This window comes from Rhipicephalus sanguineus, chromosome 7 (assembly GCF_013339695.2).
Source record: "Rhipicephalus sanguineus isolate Rsan-2018 chromosome 7, BIME_Rsan_1.4, whole genome shotgun sequence".
NCBI classification, from domain to species: Eukaryota; Metazoa; Arthropoda; class Arachnida; order Ixodida; family Ixodidae; genus Rhipicephalus; species Rhipicephalus sanguineus.
The window spans coordinates 23,327,788-23,348,304 of NC_051182.1; the positions used below are offsets into that span (position 1 = coordinate 23,327,788).

General features: G+C 46.4%; 1 protein-coding gene across 13 annotated transcripts in view; it reads right to left on the reverse strand.

Annotated features, from left to right (window-relative positions):
• Positions 1-20,517, reverse strand: part of LOC119398546 (uncharacterized) — a 172,034-nt gene that overhangs the window by 50,835 nt on the left and 100,682 nt on the right. For 10 of the 13 annotated variants that reach the window (XM_049417656.1, XM_049417651.1, XM_049417646.1 and 7 more), the window contains one exon: positions 3,794-4,111. The exons of 1 other annotated variant lie outside the window; for it this stretch is intronic. In XM_049417656.1, coding sequence (XP_049273613.1) covers positions 3,794-4,111 — 318 coding nt within the window. Of the gene's footprint in view, positions 1-3,793; positions 4,112-13,148; positions 13,308-20,517 lie in introns of all 13 variants that reach the window. 2 more of the 13 variants (XM_049417648.1, XM_049417654.1) reach the window with 2 other exon arrangements.

A 20,517-nucleotide genomic window follows, 5' to 3' on the forward strand; every position in this document is an offset into this window, starting at 1 on the left:
GTAATGTGCAGCTTTGGCAGCGGAGTCAGCGCGAACGTTTCGTTCTATGCCGCAGTGAGCAGGTAGCCTCTGTATAGTACAACATCGTGGTGTAGTTCATGAGCATTATTGTCTAGGCTCCGAATGTCCAGGACTACTTGATCCTGCGTACGCGGTGATTTCAGGGACTGCAGTGCGACTCGCGAGTCGGAGAATATCACCGAAGAGCCAGGTCCCTCACCTTTGACATATGCAGGTGGCCTCCGCAGTGCAGCCAGCTGAGTGGCAGCGGCGGAAGTACGGTGACTGAGAGTGGCTCCGATAGTTACATTTGCCGACGGTATCCACGCAACTACAGCAGGTGATCCATCTGTGACAGACCCATGTGAAAAAGCGTGACGGCGGCTTCTACAGTTGGTGTTGATGTGCTCGAGAGCGAAGTATGTCAGCGCTGGCCCAGGTGTGTTTCTCTTGCTCTTGAACCCCGGCAAGAAGGAGCTTTCAAGGAAAAAATGGAAATGGTTGCAAGCGCAATGAAAGGCCACTATCATTCGCAAAAAGTGCTGTAGCGCGCCTTTGTAGGATTCACGCTCTTGAAGAAGTCCATCGGTCTCAGTCCGTGTCATTTTACTGCTTCAGTATTCCACTTACTGCCGTTGTCAATGATACTACAAGGAAAGATGCCACGTCGAGGATCGGATGAATCATCAGCGCTGCGGTAGCCAACCGCATTTTAGCTAAATGTTCGTGCTCCGAGGATGAGCGGAAAGTGGGCTGTTTCCTTGAGTCGGGGCGCAGGAGGTCGTTGGATGGCTGAAAAAAATTGCCTGTGGGATGTATTTCTTCATCCGTGAGCGTGAGCCCAGAAAATGGTTACATTTCGGTTGGGGAAGTCCCCCATTTTTCGATCGTGTGATTCCAGTGAAATGCGATGAAACGATGAAATGCGAAGTCCGAGTAAACCCAGAGGTTCATCTTCAAAAATGCGATTCTGGGACTCAAGGACCAGGCTGTGTTCATCTATTCGCTCAAATAGACAGCGAAAGGTGCCATGGTGCCCTTTGTTCTCCTCCCTCATACGGCTTCCGACGAGATTGTCGATGTAGACGAAAATCAACGGGAATCCACGCACGATGTCGGTCTTGAACATTTGAAATATTTGCCCCGCTCTCTTCAAGATACAAGCTTGTGGACGAATTTAAATATGGCAATGTATTAGTGATTGCCGTCATCAGAATGTCAGCGGGTGTGAGAGCAATTCGGTGTTAGGCATTATGAAATCAACGTTGGGGTATATTTTCGTTTCTTTGAAACGAGCGCTGAATTATTGCATAGCGGGAAGGGGGTATTATTTGCATGTAGTGGCGGTATCCAAATTTGACTATCCGCCACAATGCCGCCAGTTGCCTTTGGCCTGCTTCGTTATGAAATGTAGAGGTACGAAACGCGAGCCATCGTGTATGAACGGCGACACGCTGAGAGGTGGTGGTCATACGAGGCGTCATCTTGTTTTTCGTTGGCAGCTCATCATTCGGAGGCTTCGTGAGTTCCGGCTACGCAGCCAGTCTCCTGTCAATAATGTAATTATTTGTGGGCTTTTACATGTCAAAACCACGAGATTATTATGAGGCACGCCGTAGAGGAGGACTCCGAAAATTTAGACCATGTGGTGTTGTTACAGCACACTACATGGGCCTCTAAGATTTCGCTTCCATCGAAATGCGACCGCTGCGGCCGGGATCGAACACACGAGTTTTGAGTCGGCAGCCGAGCACCGTAACCACTATACCGCCGCGGTGGATAAGTGTCTCGTCATATTTTGAGATAAACTGGAAAGTACAGATTTGAGATGAGGCGAGCATGACCAGCAGCCCAAGTACGGATGCGGATGTGACGTTATCCCTCAGACGCCGACTGCGAGCACTCATATCTATGTTGAAATAACTTAGGAATTCCGCTCACAGTAGGGCAAACGTGGCGTCATGATGACACATGGTGCCTGCCCCTGAGTCCACTATCGAGCGTCACTGACAGTAGTCTATATGACGCGATTGCAGTGTTTACTGCATGGAGAGCGAACATGACATGCCACGTTGGGGACCTCTAGCCGTGGCAGGAACGACGGACATTTCCACTGCGGTGTGGACGTAGAGGTTTGGACGTTGGTATTTGGTCGAACTAGAAGAAGAGGCGATTTGAACGGGGTTCGATGCCGCATGCCGGCGCTATCGAGTGGCCGTTGCGGTTACCGTCCAAGAAGAGCGCTGGGTGCAGCAACTGGCTGTAACACAGTAGCGACGATGGTAGTGGCACCAGCACTGCAGCTGCAAGATTCAGTGCAAGAATGTGAATTCGAACGCTTTCGAGGACGTTGGTGGCTGGCGTTGCCGCGATCGGCCAGCTTCTCAAGTGCGCTGCTGAGGCTCGCCACTCATTTCTCTGGACGCAAGAGTCTGTCTTCTGGCTCCGAGACTCTCACAGTAGTGATGGATGGCTTCGTAGAAAACGAGCAGTGGCAGTAGCCGTCGTCGAGTGTGGCTAGCCGTTCTGCAGTCACATCGCCGCAGCCTAGCATGCATGCAGTCTAACTGCAGGAACAGACTCGTTCTCGTCTTTTGCGTCCGTCTCAGCACGCCATGCCTACTTTTATAATTACTAAAAGGAACTGAAAAATAGCGATGAAATGCAAAATACCATATATTTCGCACGATTTCTTACACGTTCACAATTTCTTTCTGGAGGAGAAATTGAGGTCAATATTATTGAGATAGCAATAAAATTGACACCCTCAGCGGATTTTTGCCGTCGCCGTCATGTCCCGGATATATATATATATATATATATATATATATATATATATATATATATATATATATATATATATATATATATATATATATAAAGGCACAAAGAAAAATAAAACAGACGAAGAAATTCTGAAACACCCGACCGGAAATTCGAACAAGCAACCCCTCGCTCCCCAGCGCGCTGCGTTAGAAAACTCAACCACGCCATGTATGCGTCGGCGCAATAACGGCGAGCTATTTATATGCACCATTTACCGCTGGTGGTACGAAGATCTCGGAGGAGCTTCGGCGTGTCTTCTATCACGCAACGCTTCTACATTTTCCTTCAGTTTGAAAACTGCCCTTGATATACGTGCACGACAAAGTGGCCCCGTTCTGTACCCACTCGTGATGTGGAACGAAAAAGAAAAAAAAACACCGGGCACACCTTGCGTCAGATGCTCCCGTGTGGCACGAGAAGCAGAGGGGTCACTACTCGCGCCGCAGTTTAAAAGAAAAAGAACAGTACAATAAAAAGTAGGGTGAGTTGGTGTTGGTTCATTATTAAACAGGGGCGCGAATAAAACGGCATTCAAGAAAAGATTGACAGAGGACGACGCGCTCGTAATGTGTCAATCTTTCCTTGGGTGTCATTTTATTCGCGCCTCCGTTTTATTATGAAGAAAAACAATATCTAAAAGCGTCTGATTCTTCATTGTCGACGCTTGCAGCGCGTTGCTCAAGCACAAAGACGTAACAACTGTGACCGTTGTCAGTTCGCGCTTGTCCTGTGTATACCTGTGCGTTCTTTTCGGGCGTCCATCTTTGTGATTCAGCGGCGCCCTGAAATTATCGAGCTGCTTGTCGTTCCTCGTGTGACATTCCACTTTTTTGCTATCGCATGCATTGCTTCGCCCTTTCGGCGAAACTGCGACTTTTCTTTAAACGTGCGCTGAAGTTGATGAATGAACAGCAACTAGCGACATTGTAGCTCTGCTTAATGAGATCATTGTCAGAAGCACACTTGCCTAGAGGGGGCTTGAATGTAGCCGTGCTGGGTCTGCCGAAACGACGCCAATGTTGAGGTTTCCCTTGAGCCGTGTAAAAAGGCCTCAGGAACAACCGGTACTCCCTGCCGGGTACCAAAGCCGTCAGCTTGGTAGCAGTCGCGTGCCGGTCAATGTCTCGTGTGAGCGTCTCGGAACTTGAGATGAGGGTCAGAACGTATCCTGCATGCTCCAGAGTAACGTTGGTGTCCACTCGCGCACTGGTCCACTTCACTAATCCCGTATCCCCGGCAGCGAAAACCTTAACTGCAAGATCCTGTTTCGCCTGAGCCGGTGAAACTGCAAAAATGAAAGAGCGGCTGCTTAACTTGATGAAAAACTAATCAAATCAAGTTCTTATTGCATGATGGGTAATACATAGTTTTATAAAGGTGGTACCTTGTAACTCTCGTAGATGTTCTAAAGGGGGCGTCTATGTTACACGTTTTATATGAACAGAAGAGCGCGTGAGAGGAAAAACATGTGACAATTTCATTTTTAATTTATGGTTGATGCATACGTGAATGAGAAAAGGTTAATTTTATAACTGAGAATTCACTGTACCGCATTGAGATCTGCTGCTAGATTATTCCAAAACTGCAGTGCAGTATGTGAAAAAGAACATAGGCCATAATTACTGCGAGCTTATTACATGCAGCTATAGGTTGATTATATCATTGCTGGACAGCAAGGAGGGTTATGTAGCTTGGCAAACTGCACTAAATTTAGTCGCTACAATCCCAATATTTAGTCATTTACACGCCAAGACCATTCCTATTATTTAACGAAGCTGTTGCTAGGAGCAAGTTTCTCTTGGGTGGTGGCTTGTGAATTTAGCACTGCCCGTTTCTCTATGGATAATTAATTGTTGCCACTTAGAGCCGGCTTCACTCTAGCTATTATACTGTTGCTATTACGGTTGACCCTAACAAATATATTGCTATATAAGAATCCTATAAACATACAGATTCCGCATCCATAATGGTGCATAATTCATTATCCTGCATTATTCTGCATGAAAGAAAAAAAGTGAGGCATATATGGTACGTTCCGATAAGAATCATTTTAAGAAACGTTCTAACAGTGCATCAACTGGTGTCCAAACAAGAATGCAAAATTTTGCACTCTTAGTGTAAGGCGTAACATGAATGTGTTCACAGCACCCGCATGCTGCACCATAATCCTTCATGTACATGTCTTTTTATTCCATGTCGCCTTCTCTGCCCTGTGATTAAAATGAACCTGCAGCGCTTTTTGTAGATACTCGCACAACGTTGCTGATCTGTATTGGAGGCCCCTTCAACATTTCCTGCAAACGTTTGCCAAATATTATTGCATTGTATAAAGCAGGGAATATAAGACTGCCTGACAAATCAACCAGAAAATTATTTGTTCTCTCATTCGCAATGTTTTCACCAACTATGCAGGGACACCTGGCGCGTATGTGCTGATTTGATGAACCGCACCCTGGCCGATGATCTCGGAGGCCACGTGCCGTGTCGTGGTTTGGTTCGCGACCGCTCACGAGATGCCGCCACATGCCGGCGCCGCACACGTCTTAACCAAAAGCCGGGGCCAAAAGCTTAAAAAGAAATAAGTGAAAATGTTGAAAGTCATGACGTATGGTTCCGTAACCCTGCAATGGCACATTGCCCCGTTGCCATCCACCGCTGTGCAGCTTTCAGCTCGCTCGCGGTGAAGGAAAGATTGAGAACGTGATTGGCTTATGCAATAACTTCGCTGACACTTGACGGAATCGAACGTACTTTAGTCCTACAAAAATTCAGGAGGCAACAGTGTCTGAAAGGAAGACCGTTTTTTATTGTAATAGAATTAAGTGAAGGAGTGAGTCATTTTATGGCGACAGCTGTCACTTGGTAAGTAGGAATAAAATAAAATTTAAGAAAAAGAAGTAGTCTGGTCATGTTATATAAACTACGTTCCATGCAGCCTCTTCTCAGTTGACTGTAACGTATAGGTGATAAACACCACATTCAGATATTTCTTTAGGAATTTTCATCCAGCAACTGTACTTCATCTGCACGCATTCAGTTGCTAACACCGAATTACCGTAGCGTTTTCCACATGCTTATTACACATGCTTCAGCGCAAGTATTCAGCTGTCCAGGGTGTCCATGACGTAAGCACTCAAGATAAATTTGTTGGGCTTATGAAAGCAGGCACTCATGATCCTCCAAAAGCATAGATGATGCAGTGGATTACGGAGGACGCAAGTAACCGGATTTGCTCCGTGACGTGGTTCTTGGCTTCATAATACATATTACAGGAGCCTTGCCTACTTCACCAACAACACTCGAGAAAGCAGTTACCATTATAGCGCAGCGCATCAGAATTGTGCAAAAACTACAAAAAACAAGTTGTTCAGAACAGTGGCAACGCTTTTAACGACTCTATTTCCAGAACACCCTCTTCAACACATACGAAAAAATACATACACAACACAAACGAAACACCTCGTCAAAAGTGCGCTACTTCACCATACGGTATAATGCTTAGTGCAAGCTTCAACATCATTACCTACATAGAAATTCGAAACGTTTGCATGTAAAATACTTTACATTCGCCGCCATGCAGGCAACAGGCAGAAAAAGAGCGTTGCACACTCGCCGCCATGGCTGCGACTGGCGCTGACTAACACTGCTAGGTTTAAATGAACATATATAGCCCATAAAGTGGACGGGAGGATGACAGCTGCCGTAGCTCAGTGGTAGAGCATCGGACGCGTTATTCGAAGGTCGCAGGTTCGGTCCCTGCTGGCGGCAACTTTTTTCATCCACTTTACTTTCTTCACACTTTATCCTAATTACAACGAATAACATCCCCTATACTTTCTTTGGCATTATTGTCTGTTAGTACTCATTAATATTGTGTCGAACTAAGCAACGATCCCTTAAAAGTCATATTCTTTCCTTGATATCAGTTTCGGCATTTGGTTGTCTCCCCTGTCGCACTTTCGTTTGTGCCTCTAGCTCCTCTTATTTTCGATCATGTGGTGGCTTCTTCACATGTTCACTGAATAAAATTTGCCACTTGGAACACTTTTTCTTTGAAGGTGTTTCGCGCTAATTAATATATGTCGCAGGAAATGCATGAGAACCAAGTAGTGAACAATTTTTTTGCTAATTTGCCTCGTGTAACCTAGGCAAATCAAAAACGAAGGAGTGTTCATTCATTATTTCAAAGTATCCGAATTTTTATAACAAGAGAGAAGTTCAGGGGAAGATGGAGGCTTGAAGTGTTGAGAAATTAGTGAACCGATAATATTGCTGGAGCCACCATTGAAACAGGTGGACTTTTCTTTGCCAAGACAGCAACGGATATCCCTTAACAGCGTGTACGATGGGGGTGCTGAAATGTTCCTGGCCTTGTCATGTTTCGCGCAGAATTGAAGCATAAAGATAGGACAATATGAAAGCTTGATACCTTGTTGAGTAATTGTCCATGCATGAGATGTGTCTGAATTTCATAGTTAGTTTCAATTTAAGGCGTTACATGAGATGGCCGAGGCATAAGCAGGTTTCTTGTATGTGGAGTTACCACGCCTCATGAAGTTTTTGTTTCTCCAGGAAAAGTCCACGAAGGACATTCACGCTGAAATGTCCGAAAAATTGGTGGAGAAGTGTCCTTCCTAGGGCACACACGAAAGCTGGCTCTGTCGTTTGAATATATGACATTTTGCCATTGAATATGAACCGCGCAGTGACCACCCAACAACCTCGAGACATCCGGTAACAATCTATGCTGTCTACAAGCTGATTCTTGATGATAGGCGAATACCTGCCAAAAATATATCTCTGTTCCTGCGAATTTTTAGGGAGCATGTCGGTTCCATCGCCACCAATATCCTACACATGCGCAAGCTTTCAGCGAAGTGGGTGCCGAATGAAGAAGACACGCAAGTTGGGCGAGTTGGTGAGGTTCCATAGTAAAAATGTAAAACAGCGCTTACTTAAACACAAGACGAAGGAAGAGCCGTGTGTGTCTCTTCTTCCTTCGTCTTGTGTTTAAGTAAGCGCTGTTTTACATTTTTACCATGGGTGCCGAAAACAGTCAACAATGAACATTCGCACGCGTCCAAAGTTGTGGCTGCCAAATAGAAGACCCCGGGTTTCAAGTTGGCCCACTATCGCTCATATTCATGTGACCTAGTCTCTTCCGACTACCACCTGTTTCCTAACTCAAAGAAGCACTTGAAGGAACGTCATTCTGACGTCATTTTTAACGTTCAACATGCTGTTCAGAGCTGTTTTGAGGACCTATAATATGGTTCTTAATGAACTAAAAAAATATGAAACAACTATGTAAAAATGGCATTTGTTTGAGGAGGGATGGACTTTCAATCGTTATGTGCTTTGAGAGTTGTGACTATACACTCTCTGTGCATAGCCAGGAACTTTTCAGCACCCCTTAGTATGTGCGTGCTCTGCCTTTGGTCACTCTTGCCAAACCTCAAAAGGGGAGTAGGAGAAGGGAAAGCAAGGCCCCAAAGGGGGAAGGTAAAGAAAGGGCTTGATGGGACTATTGTGATAAGTTGGCCTGCCAAAAATAGTGCAGCTTGCATTATGTCGTGTAAGGCTGGGTCTCATGAAAGCTGCTGGTCACACAGCTGGTCCTGGCTTGTCTAGGATTTTGCCCTCTCACGACCCTTGCAATAGTACACGATGCATGGCTTGCTTTCTCTCTCCCACAGCGCGCATGTGACACAGAAATTGGGCAAATCACACTATTCACCCAAACTGTTCCATAAACATTAACAAGGGAACACACGGGCGGTGAACACCGATTAGGGGCTGCACATTTCAGCTTCTCTTGTACCGAGTGCTTGGCTGTTGATTGAGCAGGTGCCGGTTCATGATGATGATAACTTTTTTATCTACGGCACACGGCAAACCTCGACCATTACAGCTCTGCTGTAATAGGGGACTACGTGAGGAAAATAAAAAGGTAAAGAAGAAAAGAAATGAGGAGATGTACCCGCGTTTTAGACGGGTTTTGTTAGTTTTGACAAAGTACAGGATGAGGAATTGCGCTGAGGCATGGTTCTCCTGGGGTTGAGAAAAACTGCGCAACTGCGTTTTTCAAAGAAACAAATCACACGGTGAGATGCAACAATACATGAGAGTTTCATAGTCATAACGGCTAACAATTCTTCCTGAAATGCTTAAAGGGAAGTTGAAGTGGTTTTAAAATTCGGTAAACCTTGGTGCTCAAGAAGGTGCGACAATATTGTCGGCGATGTCGTAATATTTTGCGCAGTCGTTGCAGCAGTAGCTTTAAAAATACGCGAAGGAAAAGTTTGTCTAGCTTCGCCCAAGCGAGCGCGCCGAAAGTGTGGGCGTGGAAACGAACCATGTCATCTTTGGTATCTCTGGCGGCGCCGCGCTGCACTCCGACCGAAGTGTCCCCCCGCTCACTGATCCGAATTAACTACGAGAGCACTGTTTATGTAGCGGAGCCTCAAGTAAGTATGGAGAGGCTGAAAGTTCTGCAGCTAGATTACAATATCTGCCATACTGCCAAACAGCCGAGCGCAATATGACCAAGCACCTAGTATCCTCAACCGTGGCCTCCGTGATTAGCTCTATCTGCGCCGTTGCCGGAGCTAATCGCGGAGGCCAAGCTTAAACAGTGCTGCTTCTGCATATGACGCGCCCTGCCGAAGATGACGTCACCGCGTTCGCTCAGCATCACAAAAGCCGTGCGGCCTTAGCCGCTGTTTTTTGCGAAAAAAATGCAATTTGCGTTCGCTTTTGAGATTTATCACATCCGTTTTTTAATTCAGCAAGGATCAAAAAGTAAATACCCGCTACAAAGTCACATTTTTTGATAAGTGCTTCAGCTTCACAGTCGTCGTTGTGCATCGACTGTATCGGGGAGGTTCATGATCTCCCTTCGACATGCTTTTACCTATTGACTGGAGTGTATTGAACTGTGCCTGTCGGCTGCAAGTTGTGTTTTCGTGCAGTTTGCTTTCTTCACATGTATATCCTAATTAGTACAATACACCTAAAATAGCACAATTAACGTCCCCTGTACCTTCCTTGTCTTCATTATCTGTGGGCTTTTATTAAGATTGAACTTGTCAGCCAGATACGACTCTATATTTACTTTCTCTCGGGAACCAGTAGCTTTATTAAAGTACATAGAGCTTGAGTTCATCGAGGATCTGTCCTGTAGCATAAAAAGGCCGTTCCACAGCATTCGGTAATTCCTTAACCATGTTAGTGCGATGGCTGTTTAGTCTAACCATAATTGGTTGCCCTCTTCTAACTTTCTGTACAGTTCACATACATAGTGGCCCGAGATTTCTCTACATGCGAGAAGAATGACGTTTTTAGACCTCCATAAGACGGCAGCGAGGGGAGACTTGCTAAACGCTTCATATATATCCTTTATGGAAACTCACAAGGAGAGTTAAATGTTTACAGTGAAAGCTGTTATGAGGTCACTTCAGCGGCCGTTTTTGGCGCCGTAGTTGTCCGCCGCCGGTGTCCGTAACCACTATCGCTCAAAATAAGAAAAAAAACGAAATAAGAAAAGACTCCCAGGATGGAACGAGGTTCGAACCTGGGCCCTCATCGTGGGAGCCCAGTGTTCAACCCCTGAGCCATGCCGGCTTTTTTCTCTTTCATGGTATTTATCACACTGAGTATTACAGTGCACAATAAGCGCTCAAATAAAGCAAGCAAAAGTAAATCACATACCGACAATAAGCGCTCAAGCGTTATTAAGTGCAGACTCGATGGCTAACACAACGTGCAGTAGAACGGTGTGAGTTCTTCACATCGTGTTATACTGGAAAGGTGGTGAGGCCGAGCACCTCACCAAGAGGGGGTACCAGTCCGGTCTAAAGTCCAGGTCGTCATAAATGTCCTTTAGCTGAAAAGTCATGCGAATGAAGTACATGCTTGAAGAAATTGTGGGTTCTGCGTTACGCTCCTGCATACGTGTCTTCCATAAGCTATGCATACCCATGAGGAAAAACATATCATATGGCACTTCATCAAGCGATGTTGGTGTAAGATAACGTATGGAACCACATCAACATATGCAATATAGCGTGGTAGAAGAGTAAAATAAGCACCAAGCGTCGCACAACGCGAATTCTGTAATCAGGCGTCACACAATGCAAATTACGCAACGAGTAGGTTGTTGAATGCTTCCAACCCATTACAATTGGCTCCGCCATAATTCTTCATCGTCATCAGGCACAGCATCAACAAGGTGCGCATAATGCCTTACATGCGTTTAGCAAGTACCACGGCTCTCCGTAGAACGACGAAAACTGGCATAACGCCTGCTTCCCTACTTCTAAAAATTACAATGATTTATAGCGTAGTGGGTTCCTCGCAAGTTCACTTGTATTGGTTGCCAAAGAAGCCCATAAGCGCATGATCCATTTCCTCGGGCTCTCAGTAAAGTTCTTCACCTCCCCCTCCCCCTCTCTCTCCCACGTCAACATATGTTATACAGCATGGCGGGACACGGAAATAGCGACCGGGCGTAACCCAATGCAAATTGCATAACCGGTGCTCAGCCATAATTCTTCATCGCCATCAGTGGTCGCGTCAGCAAAGTGCCCATAATGTCTTACAGACGTGTAGCTGATGCCTCGCTTCTCCGCAGAATGACGAATAATGGCTTAGTAGGTAGTTCCCAACCTCACAAAAATTGTGATGTATGGCGTAGTGGGTACCTTGCTAGTGTACTTGTATTCGTACTCCAAGAGAGCTTAAAACGGGCTCTAGAAACGCCGCTCTTCCAGCTTTCGCTGTGAGTGTGCTGCGGTTTCAGCGCAGGCCTGGCGTTTTTTATTTACACTACAACTACACGCCTGCATACCTAACCAAACTTTCATAGTATTTTCTTGAGATGAATATGACCTCAGGGTAAATCTCTTATTTGCGGGCTCAGAACAGGTCTGCCTTAATTATTCTGTGTATATTAATTCGCCCTCGCGCTGCTAATTATTAGCCTCGTTCTTAGCTCTGTTGTTTGAATGATGAATCCGGAGAGGCGGTGGTCCCGGGTTTGATCAACGAACAATGACCAACATTTCCTGAACCTGAAACATCTTTTTTTCTGAAAATTCGCATGGATTTCCTCGCAGCTTTCTGCTTCCAACGGGTAAATGTCATGTTCATTTCGATAGCAACTATATGGCCACTCTCGGCGAATTTTCTTTCGTCGCCTTCATGTTCCGTATAAAATGCCAGTCAATAGCGTTGCCCGCGCATTGTATGTTCTACGCGCGAATAAAAGCATGCCAGCACTGGGGACGAACGTGGCTGAAGCGGGGATGAAAGGAGCTGACCATCTCCGTCGCACGAAGAGCGCGTACGATAACATCGCCTAGCCCTGCAGTCGATGGCCCCTCAAGCAGAGAACAAACGCGCCGGCCGTCTTTCGCTAGGAGAATGAGCGACGATGTGGGCTAGGGGCTGCGCCACTTGAGCAGCAACTGCGAACTCTGCTCATAATAGAGTCTTTTAGCAAGTTACGGAACCCGGTAGCATTCCTCCTTTCTCGCTCATTGTGCTTAAGCCGCCCCCAGTTCCAGTGACAGTTCGCAGTTCCCTAAAAACAGGTTCCTCTTTAACAATGCGTAATCTGACAGGCCACAATGAGGCGTGAGAACCCCACAGTAATTTTTCAAAAAGCTTTTGTGGTGTTGGGGTGCCTTTGCTGTAATTAGGAGCGGCAAAAGCACAATGAGCAAGAAAGGAGGAGCGGTACCGTAATGCCCTACCGTATTCGCGTGCCGTATTCCCGTAACTTTCTAAAAGACTCTAATGGCGTAGTCGCGAGCGCTGGCGCGACAGATATTAGGACACTGCTCGTAAACTTGCTGTGCTCTCACCGCTTGATTAGCGTTGAGAAAACAGACAGCACGGGAACCGCTTCGTTCCCTGGAGCGCTCACAATCCCCTAAACCAGTGTTTCATACAGTTACGTAAGATCTGATCGAAAGCAGTTAGCTGCTAACTTTTACGAAGTAAGGTTACTTACTTCGTATAACATTTCAAGTTGTTGCTATCGGATTCGTTGCTTCGGCCTTATGGCGAAACTATGACTTGTTCGTTTCTTTCATTACATAATTGTTCCTCTTTCTTGAGGGAAAGCCCACAAGCGATATTCCATGTTTCTGAGGCTCTTATTTTTGAAATCTGCGGAAAATAACATAGTCAAATGCTTCCAGTCTTATTCACAGCTTCGCAGCCAATAAGCACATATAACTTGAAATTTCCAGTGATCTAAAGTGTAGTGCGCTCCGAATCAACGTGCTTTGCACATGTTCAGTAAATTGTGCACTCACCACAAATTCCTTCGCTTTCGTCGGCAGGGTAGGAGCTTCCTGTAGCCTTTGGCGCCGTCGCCGACGGGCAGTCCATGTCTCCGTCGCAGACCTTTGCGCTTGGGAGCGTCTTGTCACTTCCGGGGCACTTGAACTCGCCTTCACGAATACTGGAGCGTTCTGAAAAAATCGTCATGCAATGTCATTTTGTGCGTGACACCGCATAATTTTCCAAATAGTCATGGTGAAACCTATCTTTACAAAAATGGATTTATACAGTCAATGGACTGTATAAAAAGGGTTTAGACAGTCTATAGAATGACTATATCCATTTTTGTAAGGGTAGTGAGGTGCTAACTGTTGCGCAGGAACCGCAGAGCAAGAAAACACGGTCATAACGTGATATAGTAACAAATTTACGAATCATTTATTAAGTAACTATTGTCGAGTACAGCAGTAGAAGTCAGCGGCATTTCGTCCGCAAAGGCGAATGCGCGCAAGCCTGCACCAATGGGCGCGCACTCCTGACTGACGTGATGAGCCGAACGGCAGGTCACGCCTTCGGAGAACACTGCTGAGTGCATGAGCGAGACTATTTCTTTAGTCGCGGAGGCGATTGGCTGCCACGGTTCGGTCGTCTGGGAGGGGGGGGGGGGGGGGTGAGGATTTTCACAGGATTCGTTAAGTTGTAGCCAACTATAGATGCTCTGTTCCTTCTGTTAAAAAAACAAACAAAAAAGAAAAACGGGATGTTAGAGGAAAGACACGGAAGTGGGCAGCTGTGACGCGTCGAGGAGGATTCGCCTGTAAAGCTGCCATTTGTGAGCGTTGGTTTCTCGCTACATGAATATACGAAGAAAAACACACGTAAATGGCATGCTGTTGTTTTACATGAATCTCTACAAGCGGTTTGAATCAATGGAGCGCAAAAAAAATCGTGAACTCCTTTGTGCCATATTGACGGTTAATGACGCTGTAAATGATAAGGCAATGTTCCATAAGTGGTAATAAATTTAAATTTCCGCGATATAATTTACGGCTAAATGTACGGACGCTCAGGACGGCCTTCAAGTTTCTTTATCTTGCCAGCTAACCTTACACAGCGAGTACTAAGACACAACTGTGGCTATGACAAATAAAGTGAAATAATCGTTAATTCTGTATATGTTAGTCTTGAAAGCTGCATTTTGTATTCACGTACGCTCCCACTTGCACGGATCACGCTTGAGTTGCAATTAGAATAGGAAGGATCCATTGTTTCACCTAAAGGACCCCTGACAAAGAAATTTTTGTTTGTGACTTCTCTGCGGTTATTTGTAGTTTTGTGTCTGGTATTCCCGAAATTTAATCTTAAATGCTCTAAGGTATCGTATAATTAATGCCAGTGTCGTTAATTGCAACAGATTTTGCTTGTCTTCAAAATGCCTGCCTGAAACCATAAGAAACTACCACACTACAGCGGGGTAGCGCCTAAGATCCCATGCAGTCAAGCTTTGGGGTCGTTCAAAGTGCAGTTTTCAAACCGGGGCCCTGGGCGTGGTAAAGATTGAAGCGATGCGGGTGCTGCGGTATGTTAAGCCTCTTAGGCGCGTGTCCCCTTAGAAAAAAATAAACATTATTCCTAGCCTATGCAGCCAGAACCACAATGAGAGCAGACTGGCAACTGAGCGAGAGGGGTGAGGAGCAATAGCCCTCGCCGGGTGCCAGTCTTGGTATTGTGTGCGTCCCGCAAGTCTTCTGTGACGTCGACAATACTTGCTTTACTCGTGGAACTTCACACGGGTCCTCGATTTGCGTCATACCAGTGGCGTTACCGCGACGTGCTGCCAACTCAGATGAGCACTGACGCTTACTTTAAAACCAAATAAAGTAACTTAAAGCACTAATAGGCCGCCTATAATAATCTGTCAGAGCTACCAACGCACACAGGACAATCAAACAACACAGACAACTTGAGGTTAAATTTTTGGCGTCTGGGGTCCTTTAAGAGTTGTGAAGATGTCGGCAACTTTGCTTTTATACCAAGTATAATCTTTAGAATGTGCACGTGAACCTACCTGTCGCTCCCGTGACAACGGTACGCTTGCAGCCCTGCCGAACTTTCTATCTTCGTCATGAGAACCGTTCTGCGTGTAGAAAGGACGCAGAATCACGGTGTAGCTTGTCCACGGCTCGAGTGACTCCAGCACCGCTTCGCGATCTTCCGCACCCAGGGTACGCGTGAAGGTTGAGGCTGTTGACTGGGCGGTGACGTAGTACCCGGCTAGGCGCAGTGATACACTAGGGTCATTTTGACGAGGCTGCCAAGATAAGCGAACTTTTGTGTTGCCTTCTGTAGTCGCTTCCATCTGGATATCATCGGCGATCAGCGTGGGTGGGGCTGAGGAAAAGGAAATAAAATTATGTGCATTTATGAAGCGGTTATCTTGAACTGGCCCTTTCGCGTTAGAATTGGCTATGACCTTGTATAAATCAGTGCATTTTGTTTGAGAGCCTGCTTATTCACGGTTATCTTCATAATAAATGAAATGTGGGCATACGCTGCATCTATGATAGAGCCCGGTAAAAAGAGCATGGTTTTTTGAACGGTGAGATGTTCAGCAAATAGTTCCTTGTTTACCCCGCACCAGTAAACTATCATCATCATAAACGGGTATGTGCCACAGAAATTTGGTTAGTCCCACTACACACAACTTCCATTTAAAAGGAAGAAGGCAACAGTTGGCTCAAGAAATGGCTGCGAACGCCGGCGGCGAGCCGAATACCCGAGTACGTGCAAGGATATAACACTAGGCAACGGGCAAGGCAACGACGGCTGCGAGAAGACCCCAGAGCGATGGAAGGCCTACGCCAACAACGACGTGCCTGTAGATCTACGAGAGGCACCGAACACTTGGTTTCAGCGCGAGGTTCTGTCCCTGGCGTTTGGGCATCTGAATCGTGTCTGTGACTGTCTGTGGTTTAGCTCCAACATCTGTGCCCTGAAAATAAACGTAAAACAACCTAACATCGCCTAGCTAATGTCTAGCTACGACCTAGAAACAACCTAGAAGCAACCTGTATGCCCTAGCTAAGGCCTAGAAACCACCTAGAAGCAACCAGACTACTCTTCAGAATAGTCCAGTTTCGCTGTTTCAATGCTAGCACGGCTTAGCGCGAGCTTCGCCTGATTTCTTTTCTTAATAGAACGATGGGTTGGTCTAATACATACGGTAAGACACAGAAGGCACCGCATTTTACGTTAAGTGGTGTATATGGCACCATTAGGTTTATTGGTGACGGATTTACACTACCAAGGCTTTAGTATAAAAATCTGATCATAATTGCTACGGCAGCTGAACCCCGCTGCGTCGCTGAGTAACTATACAGGAAAACCCTCTATCTTGCGCTCCGTGAAGACGGTCGATCAGCAAAGTTGTGTAACGTTTCTATTAAACATTTAATGACGTGCCGAATTTAGCACCCGTTCTATGCGGAGCTTCTAGTGTTTGTCCTCGGGGGCTTCGTAGTCAGCTACAACGGGGGGTGCATCGGTGCCGATATGTATAAGAAGTATTGAGGGACTATGGTATAACTAAGAGAAGAAGCATTTTGACAGTAAAACACGCGCCGGTTTATTAACGTATTTTTAAATTTAGCGGGCCAGCCCTGGCACTTACGTCTTGGCCCGCGGTCAACTTCTTCGTTTTTAGTGGACCAGTGGTGAGTAGTAGGGCTTGCCTAATTTTCTACGGCATATGGCTGTTAGGAGTTTTTGCGAACAGCGTGCCCCTAAAGCACCATAATAAAGTTTTTCATCCATCCACCCATCGTGGGCGTTCGGCTAGCTGTAGCAACTTGGCGGTAAAATCATCTGTTGATAGGTGAAATTGTTGATACGGAAGCATTGTTGATACGGAAGAGCGTCCCTAGTGACCTCGATAACATAACTATCCGAGTCCGAGACAATTGGAAAAAAATCACGCCATATCCGCGAAGTGAATGATGATTGAGGAGCTGGCTCGGAGGTAATCAGGCAAATCGTGAATGCTCCGTACGATTCCTCTACTGTCATATAAAGACGTGACACGTGTTTATAGTAGCGATTGTGGTCAGGTTGTTGTCGAACCACAGTCGGTCGCAGAACTTGCAGCTGTGGCCGAACGTGTGGTCGAGGAAATCGCGCTTGAAGCGCGCGTCAACGCCACCACCTTCAGGTGGCGACCGCTTTCGACGCTTGGCCGCTGCATTCCGCACCCGTACCTCTTCGAGATTCTCTTGCCGCCGCTTCGGCTTCGCGGGCCTGTATCTCGGGATCCGCGCGACGCTGACGTCTCTCTGCGGCCTCGCGAGCTCTCACCGCAGGGTCTTGGTGGCGAGCCCGCACTGCTGCTGCCTTGCGAGCCCTCCGCTCAGCCGCCTTGTCTTCTTCGTTCATGTTATTATTATCAAAGCGCACTGACTGACGACTGTCCAAAGAGAGGGGAAGCGCGCAGTTGTGGCCCTCTAGAGGTCTCCTATCAAACTAGAGCACGCGCCGGAGTGGAGCGAGCGCCGCATGATACAGTTGCCTATGCTATATGTGGTTTTTCGTGCGTTAATATCATCATCAAGGCGCTCGAAGAACAGAGGAAGGAAGAAGACTCTCTCTCGCGCGAGCTGCGCCTGTAGCGGTCGCCTCTGAACTAAGGTTACGGTTACGGCGCGGGACTTCGTCCCAGCTTAAGAACCTGGCGAACCTGCTCCTAAAAAGAAAACGCCATGTTACTTGCGTTTTCATTAAACCAACACAACACAAACAAAAAATGACCAATACGTTTTTTGTCAATCACTACGAAAAGAAAAAAAAAGAATATCCTACTTAAGTGTCGGCGGCCGTGAGATTGCGATAACAATCACCTGTACAAACATACGCTCTATGTTCTTGGGAGTCACTACTGCAGCGCTATCAATCGTTCTAGACGCTTTTATGCTTATCAGGGAATAAGAAAGTGGGTACGACGGTACAGAACGGTTCACTTGAAGCAATATCAAGTTGTTTCTCGCTTAGGCGGCCTCTTTCCACTGAAGCATAGCTTTCCCCATCAAACTCAGTTTCACAGCATCCCACCATGTACAAGATAATTATATCTGGGGTTAACGTCCCAAAACCACGATATGATTATGAGAGACGCCGTAGTGGAGGACTCCGTATATTTCGACCAGCTGGGGTTCTTAACATGTACCTATAAATCTAAGTTACACGGGCCTCGAACATTTGCGCCTCCAATGAAAATGCAGCCGCCGCGGCCGGGATTCGATCCCGCGACCTTCGGATCAGCAGTCGAGCGCCATAACCACTAGACCATCGTGGCCGGGGCCCATGTACAAGACCTGTGTTCTTATTAAAGTAGTGTTACATTTCTAGTCGGAGGCGCAATCCACTCAATTATGTTCCACTTCACCCCTTCCTAGTGTGTGCGACATCTGTAGCGTGCGTGAGAAAAATCTCGAAGGACGTCTGTGTTCTCGTATCGATGCTGTCAGTGGCTAGGATAGCGGAAAAAAATTACACCATTTTTCCCCGCTAAAGGGGACCATGAGGTGAGCGAAGGCGGAGCACTTGCACGATCGCGTTCCGTTGGCGTTCTTTGGGCATGCTACGGACCTCGCGTCGTAGAACGCGAAGACGAACGCTACGCGTGTGTCGTCTTCCCTCTAGCCTGGCCGTTCATTCTCACAGGGCGAGCAGGGAACGCGGTCGGCAGGCGTGCGCGAGAAGGGGGCAGCATAGGAGAGGAGAGAGAGGGGGAGGGGACGCGCATGCGCTGGTGCTCATCGCGGCGGCGCAGGAGAGATTTCGGCATGGATTGAGCTCCGCCATAAGATTCTTCGCATCTAAAAATCCGTGTTTGTTCATATAAAACGCATGCAGACGTGATGGTACGTCGGCCAGCACGGGCGAATCATGAGATGACACTAATCCCTTCCACATGGCAGTAAGCGGTGACGCCTATTGCGTGCCTGCGCTGTGGAAAAATTATGGTAGCATCGCACTAGTGGTGCTAAGCCTGAATGGAGAGTGGAACTGGGGTGGCCTTCCTTGTTTCTTTTTGTTTCGTTCTTTTCTCAGTCTCTGCGTCTCTTTTATTTATCTGTTCTTTCTATTTCTTTCTTTCTATTGTTTCTCTCGCTCTATGTACTTCTTCCCTTTCTCGCGCTTTATCGTACTTTATTTTTGTTCCCTTCTCTCTCTATCAATCACGTCCTCTTTCTTATATTTCCTTTCTCTCTCTCTCTTTCTGTCTTGCTATATGGTTTTTTCTCTCTCTCTATCGTGTCTGTTTTTTCTATCTCTTTTTATGCCTTTCCCGGGATTTCTATCATTTTATGTCTTTATTCACTTTATTTCTCGCTTTTTTTTCTGTTTCTTTTCTTTCTACGATTTCTTTCTCTCTCTATCTCTATTTCATCTGTGCACGTGCTTCTTTCGCCGAGCAGCGTTTTCGTTTGACGCTCCCTTTCTGTACTCGGTAGTGGGGCTGGCACAATTCCTATGGCGCATATGAGGATTTCCGCACGACGGAGAACAAGTTCCGATAGCTTAAACAGCCTTGCTATTAAAAAGCTCTCTTTCTCTCCATCGCATGTTTCGAAATCTTATGGCTAGGCGACGTACAGTTAGGGCTGCCGAAGAGCAGCGTGCATTGGACGAGGGCCGACAGGAAGTGCAACGGTGGCATACGTGGGAAACGCGTGCGCGCTGCGCATGGGCTGCCTGTGTTCCGAGGCGTTCATTAAACCCTGTAGCCACTGATTTGTGTGTGATAGCTCTATGGAAACGCCACAAACTGTTAGCACTCCTGAAGAGTGGCGTGAACACAACAGTACAGTGTATTTAATTTACTTTTGTTCAATCTTTTTTATAATGTGCATTGCTGAATTGTTCAAGGTTATGTCAATCCTATGAGTGGACACCACGCTTCAATGGCTAATCACATTAAGAGCTTGGACTGGAGGCCATTATTTAAATGCGCGTTTAGGCAGTCGTACGCAGCGAGGCTTTCAACGTACCAGCCATCTCGAGCATACTTCAAGTTAATTCAGATATTTATGGCATTTTGGAAGCGTGCGAGGGTTTACTGTTTTGTTGGTTAGCTACCAACCAGCAAATTTCATGCATATGCGATGTCATTGAGCAAATATGGAGAAGGGGTAGAACTTAATTGAAAAGAGATTGCTTAACTGGGATAAAAGAGGAGAGCACCCTTTTATATCCCACTGGCTATTTCGCGCAAATATTCGGTCGCCCCAGGCCACATTGGCATAAAGTAACGTCGGTAAATTACTGCGTATTTAGACTATATGAATAACCAGGTAGTGCATGCTCCACCTATTTTTCGCGCAAAGGACAACCAGGGTTTGAGGAAAA